At 27.6% G+C, this 27,440-nt stretch overlaps 2 protein-coding genes across 3 annotated transcripts in view; both read left to right on the forward strand.

Moving 5' to 3' along the window:
- Window positions 1–11,056, forward strand: LOC136796386 (uncharacterized). The gene is made up of 5 exons (XM_067049989.1): window positions 1–134; window positions 1,769–1,996; window positions 2,073–2,272; window positions 5,607–5,832; window positions 9,886–11,056. Exons 2-5 carry the CDS (start codon window positions 1,853–1,855, stop codon window positions 10,150–10,152), a joined length of 837 nt encoding a protein of 278 aa, XP_066906090.1. The 5' UTR covers window positions 1–134; window positions 1,769–1,852; the 3' UTR covers window positions 10,153–11,056.
- Window positions 10,867–27,440, forward strand: part of Rad23 (UV excision repair protein Rad23) — a 19,283-nt gene continuing 2,709 nt past the window's right edge. Inside the window, exons 1-6 of one of the 2 annotated variants that reach the window (XR_010844093.1) lie at window positions 10,867–11,054; window positions 11,311–11,389; window positions 15,497–15,813; window positions 16,935–17,049; window positions 17,864–18,186; window positions 20,328–20,498. Coding sequence is in view for 1 of the 2 variants with exons in the window: in XM_014426064.3 (XP_014281550.1) it covers window positions 10,989–11,054; window positions 11,311–11,389; window positions 15,497–15,813; window positions 16,935–17,049; window positions 17,864–18,186; window positions 20,328–20,438 (1,011 nt within the window). In the remaining variant the exon portion in view is untranslated. Of the gene's footprint in view, window positions 11,055–11,310; window positions 11,390–15,496; window positions 15,814–16,934; window positions 17,050–17,863; window positions 18,187–20,327; window positions 20,554–27,440 lie in introns of those variants that run through there. The other variant, XM_014426064.3, reaches the window with a different exon arrangement.

Here is a 27,440-nt window from a genome sequence, read left to right on the forward strand (position 1 = left end):
ATTTATTGATTTCTGTTGTAGATAGTGGGATTGGTGAGGACATCAGTGATTCCATTCCTGCTGACTTACCTAAGCGACAAAGGGAGCTTTATAAAAGGATTCAACAGCAACAGAGGGAAGTTGAAAATGTGCAGGTACTACTGAGCTCTATATTATATTTAATGTACTATATCGAAATTATCAAATAATAGTCACAAATAGATTATTTTGTTTTTCATATTGTTTAATACTTGTAGACCTTGAAGTTTTTACAATCGAATTTTCATCTCAATGTTTATAAGTTTAATTAATAATTTTAAACCTATTTTATAATCCAATTTTTGCAGTAATATCATGAAAATTTAAATTATTAATTACACCAAACTATTTTTTCTACTCTCAAGCTTGTATTAATGAATAGAAAGTTAAACTAGGTTCTTCCAAATATTTTTGGGTGTTGATGAATTCCATTTTCTATTTTTGGCATAAAAAAAGCTCCTAGAAAATAAATTTAAATTGATCTTGTTTTCTTTCTTAGATTTGGGAGATTTTTAATAAAAAATACTTCATTTTGTGTCATGTTTAAAGTTAATTTGAATAAGCATAACCATAATATTTCTCATATATAGGTAGAAGGAAATAAATACGGCAGTTTTATAAAAAAGAAAATATAAATTTAAATTAACAAAAAGGTTTTATTGTTTAAATAAAACAGGTCTTTTTCTTTTTTTTAAATTGACCCAAAACAAAAAAAAAATAAAATAATTACTTGGACTTCATGAACATTTTTTTAAACAAATACATATGTTGCACACAAAATTATTGTATTTTAAAAATTTTAACTTGCACATTGATCATCTTTGAGCGCAAATAGCATCTTGCATGTTTTTTCACATCCATGTCTTAAATAATTCTAAAAAAAACTGTTTAATTGGTCATTCATGATCAAATCATTTAGACATTTTTGGAAATGTCATCCATTATCTTAAGTTTTAATAGTAATTGGTATACTTCATAATTTCATAAAATTATACCTCAAGCTGTAAAGTGTTGACTCCATAAATAATTTTTTTTTTTTTTATCCCTTTCTTGGTAACATTTATCACTTATTCACATTCTTCTATATCAGTTTTAGTATTTTCCTTGCTGTCTTCTGTTGTAGAAGTTTGTACATAACTAACTATATTAGTTACAGGAATGGACAATTCTGAGACTAATAAAGTTCAAAATATTTGTAATTTAGATTACTTTATCATGAATGGAATGATAAAGATTATAAAAAATGTTTTTGTTTTATTTTCACAAGTTCTCGATAAGCTAGATCATCTAGCAATGTCATGTTGACCAAATACGTCTCAATGCAGTAAAAAATGATTTCAAACTTAAGGCGATACCTTAGATACCTTAGGTAGGGTTAACGTGTTCTCGATGTCCTATAAAATTTTCTAATAAGTCAAAAACAATACATCTCCCAGAACAATGCAAATGTTCATTTCAAAGACATGAAATAAAATCAATAGAACAAAAATAATTGGATTAATATTAGTGGAAATACGGCTAACAATTTTTTATTAGACTTATCACCTAAAGTAGTAAGAAAATTTGTAAGAGTGGATACAACAGATATTTTAACTTGGTACCAATACAGGGAAATCAATCTGGAACAACCTTCTTTTATTGAAGAAAATATGGAAAAAAAAATGAATAAGATGAATGAAAGACTAATTGTTAATAATTTTTTTGTTTATATCGTTTAAGTTTAAAATTATTTCTCCAATTTCTCTTACAGCCTGGAGAAGGTAATGAAGAGAGAGATGAAGACTATAAAGAAGAGGATTGGTACTCATCAGAAGATGAAGACAGTTGTAAAAAAATGGAACCCCTTGCTGCAATTCTCAGTAAACTGAAGCAAAAACCAAGCATTCAACTTGTTCAAGCTTCTGATTGTCAGGCTATTATTGGCCAATCGACTGCTTCAATACCTCCAACTTCGCAGCCATCGATTATTGTCCCTCCTGTAAGCTGAGTTATTATTTTCTTTCAAATAAATTTAAAGCTGTTGTCATCTTGAAACTAATCTTTATTCGTTTCAGATATTACCAGACATCGATATTAATGCTGTTTCAAAATTACTCTCTTCAGTTAGAGAAACTATTCAACAAAAGCAAAATATTGAAAGCCAGAACAAGACTGCAGTAACGTCAGCTGCAACTGCCCCAGCACTAAATCAGCCACCCCAATTACCACCTCTCGGTTCTTTAGTTCCTGACACAGTACCTTCTGTTGAAAAGAGGTAGGCTTTTTATGGAATTTTTGAGGTTATCATATTACATCACTAATGTTAGCATTCTGATGAGAAAGGAATTCTAAGTGCATATTTATTTTTTTTTCACAAAAATAAAAAAAAAAATTAAATTTTATGTAATAATTGTGGCAGATCATGACGATCTGTCATTATAGAGGTATGAAGTATTTTGAAATGTAGATTGTGTCTTCTTTTTTAAAAATAAAATTTGATTATTTGGTTGCTATTAAAAACATAGTTTACTAACAATGATATCTCTTGTAATTAACATGCAAGTGTTTACTTTAACTCTTCTGATTACATTAGAATAAAATAACCTAATGCTCAAAAATGTTATATTGATATTTTTTAATTTATTCATTTGTGAATTTTATACATACAAACAGGCACACATGTGCTTGAATACATACATTTTACCTTATATTTTTGAACCAAAAGGGCTCCTCTATTAAAAGAATTGATCTGATGATCTGTAGAAACCAGTGCGACCAGGAAAATAGGAACTTATTTAGTTTAAATAATATTTCAGTAGCTACTTCCATATCAGTAATCACTGAGCTAAACTGGGCTCTCCAGTACTTTGTCAAGCATGTCAATTGTAAATTTAGTCCAGAGTGAATCTACTTTACTTCTCATTAAGCTTGCTTAATAAAGATAAATCACTTTACCATGAAGAGGATGTTAGCTTACAATTTAGAATCCTAGAAAGAGTTTTATGTAGGGATGGTGTGTACTTTACAGGCCAATTATATTTGTACGGGGGTTGCCTCATAAACAAATAAATAAATTATTATTATTATGTAGATGGTATGTTGATAAAGAAAATAATAGAGATATCCAGCAGTAGTGGTCACTGTATCTCAGAAGATAAACCAAAAGCTTATAAAACAACAGCAAAAATTGTTTTTATTTTTGATCATTAAATATTAGTTAGAACTTGTAGTATTACAATATTTCTATTTAATTTATTTTAATAATAATAATTAATACAAATTTTAAAGGTACTGAAATGTCGCCCAATTAATAAAAACTACAATGATTATTGAAATTTTAATATTGAAGATAAAATGGAATTCTAAATTATTATTAAGTATTCTAATTTATTATTATAATAAATCACTTAGGAAACTAAACATTGCATGGTACACTCAGAAACATTTTATTTATTTCGGGGACCATTAATTTGTGTATTCACTCTATGTAAAAAACAAAAGCAAAATAAAACAGAAAAGAAATTAGCTTTACATGCTTAATTTTACTTTTATTAATAATTAAAAAAACAAAACAATTATTTATTCAGTAGAACTTATTAGCATGAAAAACTAAATTATAGAGAATAGTCAGTGATGTCATATGGTTATCATGAAGGCTTTGCCTGCTGTTTATGTTTTCTTTTATTTATGCTTTCCACTTTTAGTGTTTTATTTATTAACCCCTTTATTAATAAGATGTTTAGAAAAATTAGGTAATTAGTATTAATTTTTCTTTACTTCTCTTATACTCTTCTTGTAGACTTTAATTTATTCATTTTCTTTATTTAAGTAAAAAAATGGTTGATTGTAAATTAAATCTATTTTTGATATTTGTGTTTATTTGATGAGTTGTTTAATTGAACATTATTTGTGAAGCCATTTGAATATGTTAAATTTACCTATTTATTCAATATTTAGTATAAAATACTGTTTTCTTTTTTAATTCAAATTAATAACCCATATTCTATTAAGAAGTCTAAAAAAAATAAAAAATGACATAATTTTCAATTACTTAACACGAACAATGAAATAATTATTGTAAAAACAATTTACGTTTAAATGAAAATTTCTAATCGTAAGGGTTTTTATACCATTTTATTTCTATGGTGAAAGTTGTTTATTGGAATTTAATATTCTCATATACTTCAAGCAGAAAAGACTAAGAGGATTTAATTATGACATCTATTCAAAGGAAATCATTTGATCAATTGTAGAAAAACAATTTTTAAAATGAATTTTTCGTTACATCAATTACTGTATTATGATTTTAGAGCGTTAAATAACCAATGTTTTCTAATTAGTGAAAAGATATATTAGAATGAGCTTTAAATGACATTGGTAATTTTTCTTACCGTTCTGCTAGAAAGATTGTGTGTTCAACTATTTTTTGTGACAAGCTCATTTTCCTTTCGGTATTGTACACTAGCATATAAATTGTCTTATTATTTTAATACTTCATAAAATTTGGATGTAGAAAAATTAATTAAATTATATAAACATATCAAGCATGCTCTATTATAACTGTTTTGATGACTTGGAGTTTTTCCAGCAATTATCTGAAAAGTTAAATGTATAGGTAAAGAGTTTAATCTCATTTTGCAATATCATTGTCAAAGTTATTTTTACTAAAAAAAAAAGTAGACTCATTTAGCAAGTTCCTTTGTTAGCTTTATCTCAGTTACCCTGCTTTTATTTATGTTAGCCTTAGAGTAGCTGTTCCTCATTTAGTTTAGGTTGAAAAAAAAAAAAAAGACTTTTTTTATTTATTCTCATTTATAACCAAATCCTAGAAGTTGATACTTATTGTTTACTCTTTTATTCCACCCTCATTCGATAAATGATTGAGATGTATTTTTGAGAAAAAATAGAATCTTACTACTTCTTCAGATTGAAATTCATTAATCATTTACTATCCAGTTATTTCTTATCCAAGGACTTGTGGATTATTTTTTCTAAAAAAGTTAATACTTTTTTATTATTAATTGGTATTTAGGGTGAGATGGTATCTCAGCCATATATAAGCTTGATTTTGGTTTTCTGAACCAATATTAAACTACTGATTTGAGTAGTTGTTCAGAAAAATAAAATTTAAATTACAAAGAATTTTGTGCGGTTGATTTCCATTTACCTGTTAATAGAACTATCAAAACTTACTTGGGTTGGCTTGGTCTTTTTGAGATATGTTGTTTTAATTAATTTGTTAGCTCATACTATTACTTTGTACTATTAGCTTATATTACTCCTTTCATTTTATTCCTAATTAGATTCTTATTTGGTTTTGAGGCTTCTCTAGATCTTTTTCTTTTCATTTACTGGGAATTTCACTATTAAACAATAATTTAATATTTTCTCTATGTTATGTCATTTATCATTTAACTCACCCACTCTCTTTTCATTACTTGATTCCTACATTTGGTGTTATTTGATTTCACAACAGTTGTTATAATATATAATATTCTATGTTAGGGGCTCTACTGCCCACCTTTTATTATTGGCTGTAATATTGTTCCAAGGTGCCTATCCCTGAATAAATACTGAATTTATTATTATACTTAATATTTTTTGTGCAGGAGAGTGAGGGACCCTCGGTTAAGAGGAAATGTGACTGATGATGATGTTGACCTGAGAATGGCTCCTCAAGGAGATGTTGATTTGCGGCAACTTCCCTTTAAGCCAGCTCCTGTTCACACACCTGCGAACGAAATAGATGCCTCTATTACTTCACACCCCCCTGTACCATATAAATTAATTCCTTTTGTAGTGGCACCACCTGACTACTCAGATATTACTTCAAAGGTTCGTATAACTCTATTATATAACACCATTATGTAAATACATTTGTGTAGCTTTTTTTTTCTTCTGTAGTATTCTATTGTTCCATTCAAAAGGTATATTATTTATTATTGCATATTACAATAATCATTTTGTAGAAGTAAACTTATTGATGAGCTGATAATTGACCGTGGATATATATTTATTATATATATTATATAGTTGTAATATATAATATATATATTAAGGCCTAAGAACAAAAACAAGATAACCATAATGATTTAAAGGAATTACGTAAAACCAAGAAACATAAGAAGAGAGAAGAAGAAACATAAGATGATAACTATACATTAAAGTGATTCCATTTAATCATTATGATTGCTATCTTGTTTTTGTTCTTAGTCCTGATGAAAGCCTGAAATCCTGGCCGAAAGGTTTACTCTAATAAATAATTCTTTACTTATTTGTGTTGTTCACTGGCCACACCCCCAATCATCTTCTGCTCTTGTATAAGTATCCTTATTAGTTATAACATTTGTATAATGAATTACTTATTTGTGTTTAAGAGTATTTTTGATTCAGTGTATAGGGAATAAAGTTAAGTAATTTTTCTCTTTAACTTCTCTGACTTAGTTACTTTGATAAAGTTAATGCTATAGATGAATTTTTGAAATTGGGTCTGTATTTCTTTTGTAGGTTAACTTCTGTTTCTTAAGTCAACTTCTTTGTTTTATGGTAATTTAGATCTTTGTCTGTTTATATTTGAGCAATAATAAATTAATATTGGGATCATTTTATAGTTTTTGCTTCTTGATACACTCACAGTTGTGTTATCTGTGGAATATGCATGTGCCTCATTCACTAAATTTTTTATAACATTCCATTGTGTTTTAGATTTTATAAATGAGAATAATTAATAAGTAAATAAGCAAGTTTGCTAAAGCAGTGATAATCTCATTCTTGGCACTATTTTTACTTTAATTTCATATGGACTATATAGTATGGGGAACTATTTTGATTGTGTAAAATTTCGAGTTTTCGATGGAAATACACGTTTTGAGGTCCCTCGAGTCTAAATAACAATGTTTTGCAAAATGGTCTGTGTGTGAACAGCCTAGTTCGAAAACAAAAAGTAAAAAAGTCTTACAGAACTGAACTTGCATAATTATGGCAAGCATAAGGCTGGGATATGACTTCAGTATTTTCAATAAAATCGACTAACCAGGAGTGCTTCTTTGTACAATAGATTTTTCAGTGTTTTTTTTTTATTTTCTCGAAAATGGCTCTCAACGATTTTGATTAAACTTGGCATATCAATGCACCATTATGTGCTCTTTTATATTACCCAGGTCTTATCCTCATTGGAATAGGTTAACAGGACTTAAGTATTGAATTTTCAAATAAGTTTTACTCTAAGTTACCTAAACAAAAATTTATTTATTCTTGCCGACGTTTCAACCTGAGTTTCAGGTCTTCATCTGGGCTATAGAACAAAAAGAGATAACCCTGACCATCTTCCTATATATAAAAAGAGATAACAATCATCATTGAGAGAAACATAAAATTGAAAAGAAATAGTATACTAACAAATTTGGAATTATACAAAATATTGAATTGAATAATACAAAATAGTTGATTGATAACTATGGAATTATACAGTAGCAGATCGATAACAGTGACAAATGAAATATAATATTATCTTCTTACCTATATAATATTATATTTCATCTTTCACTTTTATCAATCTGCTACTGTCTAATTCCATAGTTATCAATCAACTATTTTGTATTATTCAATTCAATATTTGGTATAATTCCAAATTTGTTAGTATATTATTTCTTTTCAATTTTATGTTTCTCTCAATGATGGTTGTTATCTTATTTTGTTCTATAGTCTTGATGAAGACCTGAAACTCAGGTCGAAACGTCGGCAAGAATAAATAATTTTTTGTTTATTTATGTTCTTTTTGCTGCCCGCACCCACCCTCCTCCCAACCATCTTCTCCAACTAGTATTTTAAATGTTGATTCTATAACAATTTATCATTGAATAAAAAATGGTTTAGAGCAGAATGTAAATTTTAGTAAACTGATATATTTTTGTCATATTTAATAAAAAAAAAAGTTAGAATTTGGCTACGAGAAATATTCTTAATAGCACTTTTCTGAAAACTCTTGGCATTGGAGTTAGATAATGAAAAGGCTCATTTGGAAAAATTAGTATAGGAAATATTGCTACAACGAATCATATAAAAATATCTGTTCTAAAACGAGCGAGGACTAATTTCAATTCAAAGTAGGGTGGTCAATGAAATTTGGACAGGCATTGCTCCAGATATTTTGCTATATCATCTGCTAGCTCATTTGTATTGACCTTAAATTGTTCATTTGACACATTACCGAAGATCAATAGTTGCGTTTTAATCAATTATATATTTTTATTGGATTGAGCAAAAAGTGTGTTTGTATTTTAATGTCAGTTATATTTTAAATGATTATATAATACCCGTATGAATATTATCTGGGTATCTAAGAATCAACATATATATAACTATGAATTAACTTTACTGTTCCTTACTTTTCATTTCTTTACCATCTATTTCCTTGTATCTTATGATGTTTCCCATATCATCCCATTAACTCTCATCATCCTTTCTATATCTATAATCTACTACAATTCAAATCCTTAGTCTATTCACAGTCCACAAGGTTCAGTAATTACCTTCAAATACCTTTAAAGTGAAGTCCTTTCGGTACCACTGTTTCGAATTATCATCATCCTAATGTGTGAGTAATTTGTATAAATATTTTTTTAAGTATCATTGTGTATTATAAAATATTATTTGAATTACAGCAGAACCTCACTTATCTAGCTCTCTGTGTAAAATTAGTATTAGTTAATCAATAACAAAGGTTTACATAAAGAGAATGGAATTTTTTTTTTATCAATTTAGCTGATCTTTATGTTTTTTAATGTGCTGAAACTGAAAATGACCTCCATTTTCTTCCATCATCTTCAGTTTTTAAGCAAATATATATAAATGTACCTTAAGGATGTTAAAATTTGTCAAATGACACTGATTAAATTCTTGGTCAATTTTTAATTTGAGATGTAAGACAATGTGTTTATGTTTACTTAAATAAATTTGAGTGACTTTTCATTACCGTTATATCAAACAAATGTATGTACTCTTTATTGCTCAGATCATCAGAAAGAACTTTGTATTTGGTCAAAGTTTGTGTGAGTAATAATGTTTTAAAGTTGAATAATACAACAATATTGTTTGTTAATTTTATTTTTGGTTGAAAAGTAATTAAAACTTTTTTTCTGTTTATTTAAGTATTTCATATAATGAGATAATGATTTGTTAGAAAGAAGGAATCAGAAACCTTGCATTATTTTGTAAAATCATTGCAGAGATTTAACAATATCACAACTGCTTTCATAGTTATTACTTGAGGCATATTTTTAAGGGTTTTATATATATAGCTCCCAACAAAAACTTAAAAGGTTAAGATTTTTCCACTTGGCCGAGAGAGTGAATTTGTTTTCCAATTTACTTTGATAAACTTGAAATATTTATTACTTGTGCATACTTTGACCAAATTAAAATATTTTTTCACCACTGGTAATATGAGTTTTCTTTCTTTTATGTGATCACAGTAACACATATATTGGTTAGATTTAAAGTCAATAAAATGCCAAATATTTTAACTGTCATGAACACACATTTTCTTATATCTCAAATTTAAATTAAGCAAGTAGAGTTCAGTTTGCTCCATTTGGTATAGTAACGTTTTGAAGTTGATCAGTTAAGTATCATGGGAGGTTTGAAAGATTTTTGTGTCACAAAGCTGGTTTTACATATCGTGGATTTGTGGTAAATCTGTGCTGAAAAATTGGAGTTCATTTTTGGTTTCAACACATCAAAAAATATAATGATAAACAAAAATCATCAAATCAAAATTTTGGTTGTAGACCTGTGTAATTAGTACCCAAGATTTTGCTAAAATAATCTATATGATTGTGTCATAGTTGCTTTTAAATATTTAACTTATTTTTTTTTGTTTTTTTGCAGTATGTGAATGATCCACGGCTAAGGAGAAATAATCCTGGAGCTATGGTTATACTCCAGCCAGCACTTATGCAACCAGTTCCCTTGAGGCCTACTCTTGAACCAAGAGATCCTAGGCAAAGAGGTCTTTTAGCCAATGACCCAAGAAGAAAATCTTCTGTACTGCTCCAAAGAGATTCTGATTTAAGGCAACCTCCTCAGCATTTTCCACAGCTCGGAGATGTCGATTTGAGAATGCACCCACCGGCCCCCCACTTAGCTTTCAAATAAACAAGGTTGCTATTAATGTAACCATTGTTAGGGTTCCCTGTATATTATTGTATATTATGAAGTGCATGATAGAAATTTAATTGCTAGGTTTGTAAATACAAATGAGGAAGAGACTTTATTTTGTGTAAGACCACTTCATAGAAAGTTCCAAACTAGTTGGGTCTGTACACAACTTGTAATGTAATTATTGAAATATGTTAAATAAACTCCTTTTAAGTTTTATTTTTGTTATGTTTTATGGAATCTTCTTTAACCATGTGCTCAAAATCATTGAGAAGTAGATTGGTAAACAATATATGCTTATGCTCAAAATACATTATTTAAGAACATATTTTTAAGAATAATTTTTATTGTTTCTGTTACAACTTGATTGCCATGACTACTGAATTTTTTTTAATGTAAATATGAACTTTTTTTACAATGTAATAATAGCAATAAATTTAAACGTAAATAATTTATTTCTATAATAAAGATATTTTATAGAGATATACTTCTTTGATTAACCCTTTTATTCATAAAAGTACAGGTTAATTCTATCCAGGTAACAGATGCTTTCAATGCTAAAGAAATATTATCATTTTTTAAATGAATTATATTTCTTATTTATAGATCGCTAAGAAATAAGGAAATAACGATATAACGAAACTTAGAAAAAAATAAATAAAATAAATAACTGTTAAATCCGTTATTTAAGAAGCTGTGGGTACCCAGTTATGTGGTTTCACTTAAGCCTGCAGTGATGGCGCCGCAGTAGCTACAAATTCGTTGTTTCATCATTTTCGATTATTGAAAGTAAAGTTCTTATTTAAAAGTGTTTACGCGAACGGTCATTAAAAATGATTATTACGTTGAAAAATCTGCAACAGCAAACTTTTCAAGTGGATATAGATCCATCAAAAACTGTGAGTAAAAACGTGATTATAAAATTGATAACCTTTCATGAAGATTCCTTTATGATAAACAAATGTCTTTAACCGTTTGTTATTTTGTGTGTAATTAATTCTAATTGTCACTTTTAACATTATAAGATAACAAGTGCTAAAACATTTGTTAGACATTAGTTAATAGCAGTTGACATAACATATGAAAATAGTGCATACTCATCTTCAAGTAGTGTTCAAAATTTCAAGATGATAGTTCATAATTTTAATATTTTAGGTAAAAGAATTGAAGGAAAAGATTCATACAGAAAAAGGAAATGATTACCCTGCAGAAAATCAAAGGCTTATTTATGCAGGTATGCATTGCTATAAATATAAGTGTTGAGTTACTTAACTCTAAAGTCTATGAAATGTTATCTTTCTCTATTTAGAAAAAATCATAATTTGCTTTTGAACAGTTCTCACTTTTTTGTTATTACATTTTCATTGCTATTTCCTTTTATTTGAAATTTATGTGTAGGTATTAGAAATAACTATATTTTATCAAACACATAGGCCTATGTATAATATTTAGATTATTACTAGTATACCTTATTAGGCTAGTAATAAGTGCTCTGGTTCAGTTAGTTTCCTTTTGCACATTATAATTATTTATTGAGGTAGGTAAGTTAATATATGTCATAATGTGTTAAATAGATAAGGTAGTTTCGTTTGTTAATTTGTTGACTATGTGTTCAGCTTGGGATCCAGGTTCTTGATCGATGACATTCTGTATAGATTACATTATGTATTACCTATAATTAACATTTTAATTTTTTTTTTTATCATCTTTAGAACAATTAACTTGAATTGTTCTGTTTAATGTTTGGATTCAAGCTTTGTTGATAGTAGATACACAATGTGATATTATCATTCAACTCATGATACCTTTAATGGCATATTACTTACTTTTCATTAAATGTTCATGTGGAGTAGTATCCTTGCTTAGTTAAACCTTTTAACATACTAAATCGGAGTACCATGAGAAATATTTTACTATATTTTGATTTGATATAGCACTCATCCAAAAAGTTTTCAATTTTAGACCTAAGTGAAATGAAAACTTGATCTTTGATTCTTTTTACAACTATGTTCTTCAAATATTTTAAACAGGAAGGGAAAGGGGAAAGAGATGGAATTTTTTTGTTTTAATTTTATTTTACCAACTGGTCACATTAGGGTAGTCAAGTTTTAACATTTTAATAGATTTTATAAAAATAATTTTAAAGTTAGAACAAATAACATTTATTTATTCCTGGGATTCTTCTCATTTATTATTGATATTTTCATTTTAATATGCCTATCTTCATTGTTTGGTTTTTAAACTATTTACAAATTTCAAATAACACTGAGGTGGGTAATTGTTTATTTGGTTAGATAAAAAATTGGAAATCCTTATAAAAATATTTCATTTAATATTTTTTATTCAAACATTTCATACAAAACGGTCAACACCTTGACATTACAAAATTTTGCCCAATCCTCAGGATTTTTGCTGTAATTAATCATTATTTTATTTAAATATAATAGCTTTTACCTATATTAAACTCTTCACTTATTTATTTCTTATTAATAAATTTACCATGTATTTATCTTTTAACATATGTATGGGAGTGCATTCTTTGTAAAACACTAGGCTCTCGATCCATCCAATCATCCACAGACAATTCTGTCATAAAAATATAATGTTATAATGTAGAACATAATTTTTGGAGTCCTTTAGTCTATTTGTAATGTTACACTAAGCTGTACTAAGGATTAACTGACTGGGTCTCTGATTTAATTACCTTCTAATTTTGTAAAAATTTGAGTTTTATTACATGGGTGATTCCCAAAAAAGTGTAAAAGATACTGGAGTATTTCATTATAAAAGAGGTGTATTATCAATTTTTTTTTTCATTTTTATTATATTCTTCTCATCTTTGTTAATATTCATTGAAAAAAATATTCATTTCCGTGAATTAAATTTCTTTTTTGATGTTTCAAACCCCTCAATAATAATTAATTTGAGTTTTCGGCTAAAATATGTCTTCTGTGAACTCGGGGGATTGGTCCTTATTAAAGGCCTTTTAAAGCGCACTGTTGATTTCAAATATCTGTCTATCTAACTAGGGTAGACAAGCTCTTAAACTTCTAATTCTCATTATCACACATCAATCATTCTGATTACCACTACCTTATTATGTTTGCAACTGTCCTTAAATGGAATGCCAAATGTTTCCATAAGCTAATGAACATGACCGATATCTATAGATATGGTTATTAGGATTAATCTTAAGACAAGGATTGAATTAATATGTCAATATTTTAAAATGAGGGTTATTTGACTTTATAAATAAATATTATTGTATGATATTTTCTGATTAGATTTTTTCATAATGTTAAGAATTAATTTATTGAGTATTGTGAAAAAATTGGTTTCAAAAATAATTGATGCTTTTTATTTTTATAATTTGTGGGAATCTTTATAAATCTTTTTCACACAATGAAGCCCAAGAAATGTATTGTAGGTTGAATCGGGTTGAGAACATTATTTGGTTGATTTAAAATACAGTTGTAGTGATACTGGAGTATTTTTTAAAATTGATCTGTCTTATCATATTTTTCATTATTTTTTATTAAGTTCTTTTGTTCTTCCATGTTATAAAGTAAAAAAAAATTTTGTTTTCTATAATTAGATTTTTTTTTGTTCAATCAAAATCCATTGTCACCACCAGTAATGAAATCTACTTTGTGTTTTAAACCTCTGTTCTATAAACTTGAATGTATTCTATATTTGGGAAAGCCTTACAAAAATCAAGGTAAACACTCTATAGTGAATCATTCACAGTTACTTTAAAATGAATCTGGAGATATCAATAAATTATTCAAAAGTTTTTCACAAAGAATTTCTATTGCCATATATTTATTGATATTCTCTATATTTTAACCTCCATAAAGCAATTCATACAACCTAAGTAATAACTTAGTTGAGCAACTCTGCTTCAGGACTAAAAATCCCTATTTTTGTATTGAGGGGTATTTGAGTATTTGAACCACTAGCCTTGTGGACTTAAATTACTGGCTTATTCATTTTAAGTTTTTTTTTCTCTTCTACCATTATTGTAAAAGTTACAAATCCAAACTTTTCCAATAAAATATAGTTCTTACATGTAATGTAAGATTATTATAATTTACAATATAATAACATGATATCTTATTTTTTGCATGTTTGTTATTACTATTTTTATTTTATTGTTTTTAATATTAGTTTTGTTTTTATTTATAAGTTCTTCTTTTTTCAAATATAACGAGGTTTCTTTCATCGTCTTGAAAATAGCCTATATAATTTTTACCTGGTATTGGATCCTCTAAATGTTTATAAATTAAAAAATGCACATATTTGCTTATATTCCATACAATGTATTGAGACAAAAATATATTTATTTATGAACCCAGTCGAAGGTGTTTTATTGCATATTTCGCAAACATGGTGAGAAGATATTGCCATTCCTGTATGTACAGGAATATTACAAAGCAAAAGTATACCATATAGTTTAAAAGTGACAATACACAAAATTAAACAGTGTTTATTACTGTGAATAGAATTGGAGTAGCCAGTTGGGAAGGGTATGTTGTGAGATACAATGGTTCAGTCTCATTTATCTGCTTTCGAAATCATTCAGGACTCCGTATAAGTTCGGTGGCTAAGCTATTTTTTCCCTCATGCGGTTTAAACTCTAAAAAAGTTATTTTAGCTCTATTCTATGTTGTATACTGTTCTTTATGATCCTAGGAAGCCATGTGAAAAATTGGGGAATTTTAGGAGATGGTTCACTCACTTGAATTTTTGGTCACGAAAATGAAGCTTTTTTTTTTTTTTAGAATAACCCATATTGCCTTATTAATACTTACCTATATTTAGGTATTACCTATATTACCTATAAACCTTAATATTTTTAGGTTATCAATAATAATAAAAGGAAGATGGTCTGGGTGCAGTCAAAATAACTCAAATAGTATTTATTATGAGGCAGTGTTTCGCCCCAATTTGCAGAGCTTCATTGGGGCTTAAAACAATAATAAGCACTAAAATAATGTAAGTTGTTTCTATGTTTTTTAGCTCTGATGAAACCATGCAAAGGGGGGAGAAACGTTGGCTCATGATAAATAGTTATGGTTAATTTTAATGTTATGTTGTTAATTGAGGTTTTATTTTTCTAATTCTGCAGTTATGTTCATCCCTCGATAATATTATTTATAGACTTTGTTTTGTTAGTGCATATTCTCAATCTTATCTTTCTTATTAGGCAGTTGTTTCAACATTTTATAATTAGTATACATTCCTTGTTTTACCTCATGCAGATCATAGGTTTTAAAAACTTCTTAATTTGGTAGGTCAGTTTTATCAACTAATCTGACTAAGTCTTCTTCTTCTTTTCTAGGCAAGATCCTTAATGATGAAACTCCTGTCAGTGAATATAACATAGATGAAAAAAAGTTTATAGTAGTGATGGTCTCTAAGCCCAAAGGGCCTCCACCCTCCCATCAAGGACCTGCTGATCCGACCGCACCTCCTACTACTACAACAACAACAACAACAACAGCAGCACCTGCAGCACAAGAAACACAGTCTACTCCACCTCAAGAACGAACAACATCTGCTCCTAGCATTTCACAAGCCGAATCAACCCTCCTCATGGGTGACGAGTATAGCAACATGGTTCAAAACATTGTTGACATGGGATATGAAAAGCCTCAGGTTAGAATGGATTATTTATAAATAGCTGCTATATTGTAAAATTTTTTTCTTTTTCTAATGTTTCCTTGTTATTATTTAATTATAAAGAACATTTAGTTTAATTTTTAAATCAAAATTTCTCCTAAGTTGATCCATCTTAGAAATAAAAAAATCTGTTGAGCAGGTGAGATACAAAATGTATTGATTAAAAATCATTTATTTATTTATTTATCAAAAAAAATCAATTGTAACCTCTCCAATATATAATCATTTTTATTTCAGAAGGAGAATGGGCTTATAATCACTTAGGAAATAATTCATTGATTGATTTAATTTCATATAAGTTCTATTATATGAATCCTTTCATAATTTCTTTAAAAAAAACAAAAAAACTTTTTGTTTTAGGTTATTTTGAATACGTACTTCTGATTATATTACCCCAAAGCACAGATCATCTTCAGATTCTACTAGAAAAAGATATTAATTACGATATATTCTAGTAGACAATTTTAACCTCATTCAAGTTTCTTTTATCTTTAAAATACATCAAAGCTAGAAGTAGGTATTCTAAACAGTTTTCTTTTCAAAGGTCATACTTAGTATTTACCTACTATCTCAATACTTATTTCAGTTTGCCTAACACATAAAGATATATTTGAGAAGTTTTCTATCAAAGCCTAATGTATCCACTTCTGAAAAATGAAAGGTTTCTTGAAAAATTAAAACTCTATAACAAAAACTTATTCAGTTTATCTCAAGATTTAGATTTTTCCTGTTAAATAGGTGTTACTAATTAATATTGTCAATAAAAATTTAATTAACACAAGATGTTCCCATAGTGTATAAATAATAACTTTAGAAAAAACTAAATACCAAAAGGCGGAAATTATAAGTTTAAGTACTCAAGAAGGCCATTGTTGTCTCAAATAGATTAATTTATTGATCTGTTGGAGGCTACGATGGCCTTCTTTTCTACTTAAAGTAATAACTTACCAAAATGAACATATTGACTTTTGATAAAAAATTTATTATTTCAGTAGATCATGATATTTTTAGTTTGAAGTTTTAATTATTTTGATAAAGTTTATAAAAGTAATGTTTATATGAAAAATAATTTGACTAATATTTGGATGTAAATCTAGGTTGAAGCAGCGTTGAGAGCGAGTTACAACAATCCTGACAGGGCTGTAGAATATCTTATCAATGGTATACCTCCAGATCCAGATGCATCGGAGCAACCAGCTGCGAATGACACTAGTATGTATGATTATCCTATTACTTTTTTTATTTTACCATTCAGATTGTTTCAGGTGTGAAAAGACTAAAGTTGCTGATCAAGAACCCTGCAGGTGTTATTTGAATTCCTAAAACCATTATAACTTTTCCTCAGTCCATATACTACCTAGTTTGGTAAACCTTGACTTTTAAAGATATTTAATCATCATAAGATTCTCTTTAATTCCTAACGTGTTTATATGGGCAAATGCATTTTCCTACTGTCTATGTTACCTTTGGTATGCTTTTCATTATAGATAGTATTCATTTGAAATCTATTATTTTTAAAGATTTCATTTTCGATCACATCAGTTCAATACAGATAAATAGAGATGAATATAAATTTTACACATGTTTATTTTGACCTACTGTAGGTTCATGGTTTGAGGCTAAATAAGTAATAATGTAGCCATAGAAATAATTCAAACCATTTGTTAATATAAATACAATGTGGAAAGTTTTATCATTTTAGCTGCAGGTAGGTCACACTTACGCTTGCTTTAATTGTTCAGCTGAGTTGCTTTTATTTTTTAATAAAAAAATGGAAAATTTCATTGCAGCTTTGTCATTACTTTGACTATGTATCCTGTTCTCTGCTAAGGCATTGCTCTTAAAGCAACAGACATTTATAACAATGTATACTGCTATGTAATTATAATTATATACTATAACAACTATAGCCAATATTCAATTCCTTGCCTGAATTATTTTTTCATATTAATATCATTTAATGAAGAGTATCTTGTTAGTTGATAAGAAGTTATTTACTCTAGAGTTATGTTTATTTCCATAACAGATGAACAAGGAGAAAGGACTGAGTCATCAGAAGAGCCTCTTGGATTCTTGAGGTCACAACCTCAATTCCAGCAGATGCGTTCTGTAGTTCAACAGAATCCTGAACTTCTTAATACTGTACTCCAACAAATTGGCCAAAGTAATCCTGCACTCTTACAGCTTATATCTCAACACCAAGAGGAATTCGTGCGAATGCTGAACGAGCCTGTTAGTGCTAGTGGTGGTGGTGGTGGAGGAGGTGGTGGGGGCGGTGCTGAGGCGACCCAAAATTCTACAACCACCCAAGTTCCTGTTACACCTCAGGACAAGGAAGCTATTGAAAGGGTAAATATTGATTATGAATATTACTATCAAGTAGGCCAGGGTTTCTAAATATAAAGCTCTAGGATTTTTGTTTGGAGAGTGAGAAGGGTAATCAACAAATGTTGGTTTTTTTTAGGATTTCAATAGCGTAAGAGAAATGTGGAAAACACCATGTTAACAATGAGGTATATGCTTATTTCACAGATTTTAAAGAAAAAACAACTTTTTTACAGTTGTTGGAACATTGCTGATTGACCGTGTGTAAATGGAATATGGTCTGGCAGGTGTGATCAAATTAAACTCAAATAGTAATATTATGTACTATTTTTATTTGAGCCTTCATTTTTTTTTTTTTTTTTATGATTTGCATTGAAATCATGATTTCCGTAGTTTAATATAAATTTATTCATTAGTTAATTTTTTTACTGCGCAAAGTAGCCAATAGAACCAGTATGAGGTTATCTCTTAATACTACTACCGTTGTCCTCGTATGATCTTTTCCTTAGTTGCGTTGTTTTTCATGGATTAATATTGGAAGTAACTCATCAATTCCAATTCTTCGGCATTTCAAATTCATTGGCCAATTTTTAAGTTCTGGGAAAAATTTATTTGATTCCATACTTTAATATTTTTATACTTTATGTGTTACATATGTATTAAATTTTATATACTTTAATATTTTACAAATAAATTGTTAAAACCTGAACAAATTGTTTTTGTAATGATATATTTTACAATTTTACTTTAATATTATTTTTTAAATGATTATTTTATCTAATAATCTTATTTTCATTTATATTGCTTGAGAGAAGTTAATTGAGTTCAGCTCAGACAATCAACAGTAAATGTCATGATGGCAACTGTCGCATAATTTGCACTGTGGCAGTAAAATGTTGCCGTTTTAATGTGGCTAAAGCTTCTTTGTTGCTATATCCCTATACTACAATCCCAGACCTACTGTAACAACAGTAAATACTGTCATTCATTTTACACTGTTGCATTGGCTATGACAGTTGTTGCAAACATTTTAAACTATTTATGTGTAATGTTGTATAATATTGAGTATTAATAGATTTTAAATGTAGTATCAGAAATTTTAATTTGGAAATAAATAATTTTCACTTTTGTAAAATAGCTATTAACAGATAATTATTTCAGAAATAGATTGCTTTATTTAAACAAATGATTATTGAATGGATAATTGTTTTAATAAATAAATGGAGGTAGTTATTTGACAGATGATTTCATCAATTAATCATTATTTTGGTAATAATTACTTTATGAAATAACTCTTTAATTTATTATTTTAATATTGCCTAGGCCTAGGTTATAGACACAGGTAAAGTGCCCCCCAAGATGTGACATATAATCAGCCTCAGTTGTCAAATATGGCATTCAGTTAGCCTGATAACGTGACTTTATATTTATAAATTAATATCTTCTGAACCGATAATTGTAAAGAATTTTGGTTTTCACCTAAATTCTTTTTAATATGTGCAGATTGATGACAAAATTAAAACATGCATATCCCATTGAATAGAAATGGAGTGTACTGACTTTAGTTGTCTCATTCATGTTCTCATCTAGATGTTTTCCTATCCTTTGTTCTTAAATTTAGAAGCACTTTGTAATTATAAAAACAGAGTTTTTTATTTATATAATTACACAATTTATGATTTACAAAGTTAATAATAACATATACGTAGGATTTCAAATTCAAAATTTTTGGAAGTCATTCCAATTCCCTGTTAAGTTATAAAGTTGGGATTCTGTTCTGTGGATACTTCCTTTCACCTTAATTTTTTTTCATGTATAATTATAGTCATAAAATCAATCAGTATATGTTTATTTTATTGTATCACTTTTGTTTTTGTTCTTAACTCTTCTCATAAAATGTTCTACCTGAATGATTTTTTTCATTTTGTTTTTTACGGTTGGTCTGTAGATCCATTCTGATTATCATTGCTTAATAAGTGACACTTTTTTATCTTTACATTTTTGATCATTAAATAATATGTTCAGTTGTTTATGGGATTTTTTTATTTATTTGTAAAATTAATTTATACAATGCAGCAATTGTCAGATAATTATTTTTCTATTGTTATTCAACCTTCAAAGCAGTTCTTATTTATTAATTAATATTTTTTCTTTTTTATTTTCAGTTGAAAGCTCTTGGTTTTCCTGAACACCTCGTTATACAGGCATATTTTGCCTGTGAAAAAAATGAGAACCTTGCAGCGAATTTCTTGTTGTCGCAGAACTTAGATGACTGAGAAAACTTCTGAAGTTTATAACTTGGATAAACACGCAAGAGAAAAAAAACTGAAAACAATGTAACCGCTACTGTCATCCTGACATTTCTCTTTAATATAAGTAACTTTTCATCAATAGTTTTTTCTGTATAGTTAGATGAAGCGGTCAGGATAAATATTGCGTGTTTGTGTGAATATTGTTTCATTATGTTCATTGCGTGCGAGAACTATTTTAAAATTTGTATAGATCATGTTTAAGAAAATTTCTTATTTGGTTTAGTTTTGTCAGCTGATATTCTTTAATATTTTTTTGTTATTTAAAAAAATAATTTTTATTTGGTTTCTTTCTTTTTTTTTTTTTTTTCAAGAAATATTCGTTTTTGTCCTTTTAGAGGAATTAACGTTAAACAATCTTTCTATATTGTTTTGAAAAATTATATATTTAGTTAATATAATAATGTAAATATCTAATATTAATTATTTAGGGCTGAAATTATTTAATTATAAACGAATTGGCTTTATATTACCTTGATGTCATTATGTAATATCCTTTTGTTATAGGAATCAAAAGTTTTCATGTAATGGTCACTGATATTTGCAATTTAAAATAAAATATTGATAAGCCCTTTTAATAAATTTATTTTGCAACTAAAAATCTTCAATGTTCTTTAAATCTATGGGACTGAAGTAGTTAAAGAATTTTATATCCCTCATTATAGAATAAATTTGTTAGATTTAGATTAATTATTAATCATCTCCAGCTTCGAGCTATTCAAGTCACAATTTGTTACTTAAACAAAAAAAAAGATGAATACTTGATAAAGGAGGGGTTTATTATATTTTAAGTAATTTTTTTTTGTTGTTTATATAATACTGTTGTTAATACAGTTATATATCCACAAATAATTATTTTATTTTCCTAATTATTCCCAGTTTATTGCCTAAGAAAGCACTCTTTAACCCTTATGTAATGAATTTAAATTTATAGAAAATTTCTAGTATATAATTTAATTGAGTTATTCAGAAACTCAAAAATTTTATTACAATCTCTATGTATTGAAAAAAAATTCTATGTGTTAAAACAAACACCACTACTAAAACCAAGGTGTTTTTTACTAAAATATTAATGTCTCATTACATTTATTTATATTCACATTCATGCATACTTGGGCATTTTTAATCAAAAATATTTATTTCATTTGTTAGTTGAAATATTTATTACAAGGAATCCTCACTATAACGTAGGTCGAGTGGATTGAAATCACCCGTATTATATGGATACTCCACAGTTATAGTGGAGGTAGCGAAGTATTAATCATTTAATGAACTTGACGCATATGTATGTAATGAAAAATACCTTATTGAAAAAAAAAACTTGTGCTGTACATGCACCACAAAACCACTATCCCTACTTAAACTTTAAATTAATCCTAGCTCATTTTATAATAGTTTTTTCTTTATTCTTCACTGTGAAAATACTTTCCTGTACTAATTTTCCAAATGAGCCTTTAGTTCACTGATTGACTAACTCCTATTTCAACAGTTTTTAGAAAATTTTAATAATATCTGTCATTGCAAAATTTTAATATTTTTTTTCAAAAGTATGGTAGAAAGTTGAAAATATAAAAGTTTAGTAAAATTTAATTTCTTCCATTTATTCAATACTAGATTGTTGTAGAATCAATATTGAAAATACTAAGAATTATTTTTTTATGTTGGCAGCCATTTTGTCAACTGAAAGGCTCAAGTGTAAGTTATGTGAAATTAAAAATTAACTATTTAATATTTATTTTAATGAATATATTGATCAGACTGGCTAAATTGAAAAATGCACTGTAAATGTTCCTAGCAGTTAAACCCGTGTTAGAAGAGACCTTTTATTTATGCATTTTTCGTCATTCTCCATTAACTTCTACAACTTTATATTTTTTTTTAAATTGTTGGCTTTCCAATACGTTTATATTACTACTCTTATTTCTAAGGTGTTTTCAATCTGGAAAAAATATTTTTTCTTATATCAAATCTTTTCATAGTTTATATTTATCTATTTTTTACTATTAGTAAAAATGTGAAATAATTAATCATTTTAAACAAAGGAAATTAAAGGTTCTTTAGAGAAAGCTATTTTGAAAATTCAGCATTTAAGGCATGTCAAACTATTGCAACCCCTCACTGACATTGAAAACCATTAAATTGTACATTGATATTGATGATACTCACTGACTGACATAAAGTCAAATTGGTTCTCTGATGTTTAAAACTTACAACATGAATGGAAGTTTTCGATTCTGAGCAGGTTTATTTTTATTTTTTTTTTTTTTCATTTCCTGCATTAACTCAAAATTTCACTACTTTTGGTAGTGAGGAAATAGTAATACTAATACTCATAAAACTGATGATAAACACTGAAATTTGTTACCTAGAATATCTATACAAAATTTATTCAAAAGATTGTTTTTTTAACCAACTTGTAAGACCCAAACAGTGAAGTGGTCAAATAATTTAAGATTGACGTATATCTTTATGTTTACTGTGTAAAGGAAGCTACTAAAGCAAGCTAAGGGATAGTATAAAAGTCCTGTTTTAATTAAAATAAAATTGAAAAATTTGGACTTCTGTTGAGTAAGTTTTTTTAGGTTAAGGGCCTTATACTGTAGTACACTGCCCTTCTTAATTAAATTATTCTAAATTAATTTTTTCCATTTTGAAGTAATCACATTTTTCTATGTGTAAAGTTCATACATTTTTTATTATACAAAGTTTCGTATTATTTTTTTGTCCCTTAAATACCAAACATTTCAGTAGTAATTATCCTCGACGCAGAGAAGTTATTTTAAGTTGGAGTAATATGTGATGTAGTGGTGTATAGTCTTCAGATATTTGTAAAAACGAAAAATTAAGTAATTTTACAAATAGGGCAATTGAACTGAGGAGGGTAATTTATCCTGTAGTGTAAGGTACTTATGAAATTGAATTTTTTTATTCCCATTTGTCTTAAGACTGTGTCTACTGTATTCTTGATCCGTAGGTTTTAGTTAATTTACTTGAAAAAAAAAGTTAATTAAAATTTATTTCTCACTGTTTATCTAATGATTTCCTATATAAATGTCTGAAAATTTATTGCCTTTAGGTATTTTTTTAAATATTTAAAAAATACTCAGTACAGCATATAATTGAAAACAGGAAATATGCCAGGTTTTGTTTTGTTTATTTGTTATTTATGAATAACTAGTAAACTTTATATTTGTGAGAAAAAATTTTCTTCTGATTTACGAATTACAATTGGACAAAATATAACCTTTTATACATTATTTTATAAATAAATAAATTTATTATTCATGAACAATTAATAAAGTCTGTGTTGCTTTAAATAAAGTTGGTTCCAAGTCTGCGTGTATTGGTTCCATTACTACATCTACGTAGTATTGATACATATCCTAGTTAAATTTGTAGGTGTTCATTTGTTAGTAAAAAACATTGGTTATCTCTTCATGATTTACTCAACACTGGTGTTAATATTTTTTCTGTAACCTTTTTATAATTTAGGTGTTTCTATTTTATTATAAATAATCCTATGAATTTTCATCCTGTTCAATTCGATAGTTTTAAAAATTTTATGCTTTTGTTAGATGTGTAAAAAAAAATATTAAATTTATTGAGCTTTATAACAATTTTAAATAAATGTTTAGATTAGTTGAATAAAATATTTGAGAAATTGAATTGTAAAAAATTTGGTTTTATTGTTGATGCAATGTCACCCAAGGTCTTACTGCATCCCGAGGTACAACAATTTTTTTCATCATAAAAATTTTCTGAGGTTAATAAACTTCCAATTGAATGCAATTCATGTTAAATTATCATATTATAGTACAACGTTTCGGGACCACTGTCCCATATTCATGTACTTTAAACCTCATAATTTTTTATAATTTGAATTTCATATAGGAAATCATGTCACATCTTTACACTATTCTCACTTTTCTACCATTACTTATTTGTGGATTCTTCACTCCTCAAATACAAATTTTTTTTACAAAAAAATATATAAGATCGAATCGTTCAAAAAATAGATAAGCTTCCTCTCCTGAGTATGTTTAGTATCACCAGAACTTAGTGTTCTTAATAGTCCCACTGGTTTCTGCATTATAAAGGGGGAAAAGATGTGTGCTTCATCAGTTTTTGTTTATATCTCAAAAACTATGGGGTTTGGTGAAAAATTTATTCTTAATGAAATTAAAGTATATTAAATATCCTGCCAAAGTTGGTTCTTGTCTGAACACGTTTTTTGAGATTTGGATTGGGGAAATGTATCTAAATATTTGTATTCTATAAAATTATCTAAAAAAAAAAAAAAAAAAAAATGAATTTTTCATTAGAACCAGACATACCTTTCATCATATTGTTGGATGTAATAGTTTAAAAGAGGGGGAGAGGTCAGCATTGGAGTTACTTTATCTTCCCTCATTATTAATAATTGTTATTAAGTTTATTTAAATTAAACTTTAATAAATTAACAAGTATCTCATATTTTCTGAACTGCCTTGAAGTGAAGTCTGGTCTCTGTTTACTTTTTTTAAATGCTATTACAGATGTGCTATCTTTTGACTAAATTTATATGATCTTTTCTTTTTCTGCCGTGAATTGGTGACAGACCGTTTAGTTGTTTAGTGGTATTCGACAGACTTAAGACTTTGTTTCAGAATCATCCAATAATATTATAACTGAAATTAAGATCTCATCTTTCATACTTTGCTCTCATTAATATTTTAAACCATTAATTATTTAAACCAATTCAACTCAGTACAGTACTGCAGTTGCATGTTAAAAGTGAAACATCACAATATTCCATCAGTTGATTCCACCACAGAAATGTAACTTATAAATTAAAAAAAAAAAGCAACTCTTCCAAGGTTTAGAAGTGATTAAAAAAGATAAGTCTTATTTTTGAAGATAATAATCACAAATAACTTTCTCAAATTCGTGCATTGCCTATGCTGTTAATATTACATTAGGTATTTTTGTGAAAATTCCTTCCTATTAATGTATTTATTTTATAGAGATTTTTTCATCATTGTTTTGGGGCCCTTTCCCATCATCAAGATCAACAATGTTATTAGTAGTTATATTGTCCTTTTGATTTTTATTCATAATCATATATTTCGTCTTATATTAAAATATTTTATGGTATAAGACTAAAAATCGAAATTAAAATATTTCAATATAAAATGAAATATTGAATAGTGAGAAAAAAATCAAAAGACAAGATAGCTACTGATAAGATTGTTGATCCTGAAGATGGAAGGGTCCCGAAGCAATGATAAAAAATTATGTATGAAACAAAGGGATTCATAGAAAGGACTTTTCACAAAAATACTTATAAGAAAGATCCTTCTAATATGAAAAACATTTCATGCATTAATAAAAAATAATTTTATCTTGATAAAACTTTTTTCTTACAATTCATATTTTCCTCTTTGTTTTGTTCAATATAGAGCCTTGATGTACACCATCATGTTTGTAGATGTTTTTCAGAGGTTATTCCACCAACCATCATCCTGTAAAACCTTGCTTCCAGGAATCATCTGATAAAAGTTCAGATTTTCTCTTGCTCACCATTGATACAACCACTTGAGAATATCGAACTAACTCACAAGTTCTTAAACTTACTTCCCTATTAGTTCCCAATTATCCTGTTATGAACCTCTGGACTGAACAGGTTATAATTTATATCCGATTGGTATCTTATCCGTATATAATTTTTAATGTAAGTCATTTAAATGAAATGAGAAACATACTCGTTCTATTTTATAGTGCGTTGATATTTAAAAGAAGTGAAAAGATATATGACAGAATATCGAAGATTGAAGATAGCTAGATGCAGATGTAAGGAATGGAATGATGGTTTGATTAATTAGTGATGAGAATTGCTTTTAGACATTACTTTGCTTTACCCAGGGAATCTTTTTGATGTTTTGAAATCTGCTGTTAAAGAAAATCCCACAATAAGAGCTGAAGAACACAGAAAGGACTGGGAATCACACTTTATGTACTCTACTATCACCGGCCAGACGGAAGTTTGTGAGACAGAAGAAGGTTCCAGTACAAAAACTGGCCATGGATGATCTGAGTAAAATTATAGCACTATGTTTCTGAGTTTTGAATGATTCACTTTTAACTTGTTTTTTTTTTTCAATATTTTATCATTAAATCTTAAAATATCTAATGGTTGCTTTTCTTTGGAATTTTTATGGGATGGAAATTATGGGTCGGATTTTAACTGATTACCTTATAGTCGGGTTTGGAATCGCCTTTAAATGGGTTTGATAAATTTTTGTGACACTTTTAACAAGAGTGGTACATCCTTAATTTATTTTATGGGTGGTTCATAAGATAAATTTAAATTTTGGGACTCTAACTTGGCCACCTTTGCCTCCCCACTTGAGATCATTTACTAGAATATTATTATCCCAAAATTAGTTACAGCCAATCGGAGAGATCATAAATGAACATTCTTAATTGTTATTAGACTCATTAAAAAGAGGTTTGTTAGCACTTCATGTATCTTAGCTATGGTCAAGATACTCAGAAAAATACAAAAGTTGTATTAATTATATTATTTCAAGGAAAATTTGAAACCTTTATATCTGAATGTCCATTGTTAGGTTAAGGCTCAACATAAGGGGTATTCATGATCTTTAGTTTAACATGTTAAAGTGTGTTAAATGGAGAAATATTTCCTTCTTTTACCATCTTAATACGAAATATATAAATATTAGTTGAGACATTAAAAATAGTAAATTTTAGGGCGGTAATTTTAATATAATTTTTAGCATTATAAAAATTAAAGTGATGATTATATCGATATCACATAAAGAAAGTAAAATAAAATGAAATAACAAATATAAAGTTATGAATAAAATAGATAAAAATAATTAGTTCCACTGTTACAATAAGGTTCTAAAGGGTTTATTTGCTAAAAATGTATTATATTTATTTTCTGGAAGATCGCTGATTGACCATGGG

This window comes from Halyomorpha halys, unplaced genomic scaffold (genome assembly GCF_000696795.3).
Source record: "Halyomorpha halys isolate HHAL.00 unplaced genomic scaffold, Hhal_1.1 Scaffold548.1, whole genome shotgun sequence".
In the NCBI taxonomy this organism is placed as follows: domain Eukaryota; kingdom Metazoa; phylum Arthropoda; class Insecta; order Hemiptera; family Pentatomidae; genus Halyomorpha; species Halyomorpha halys.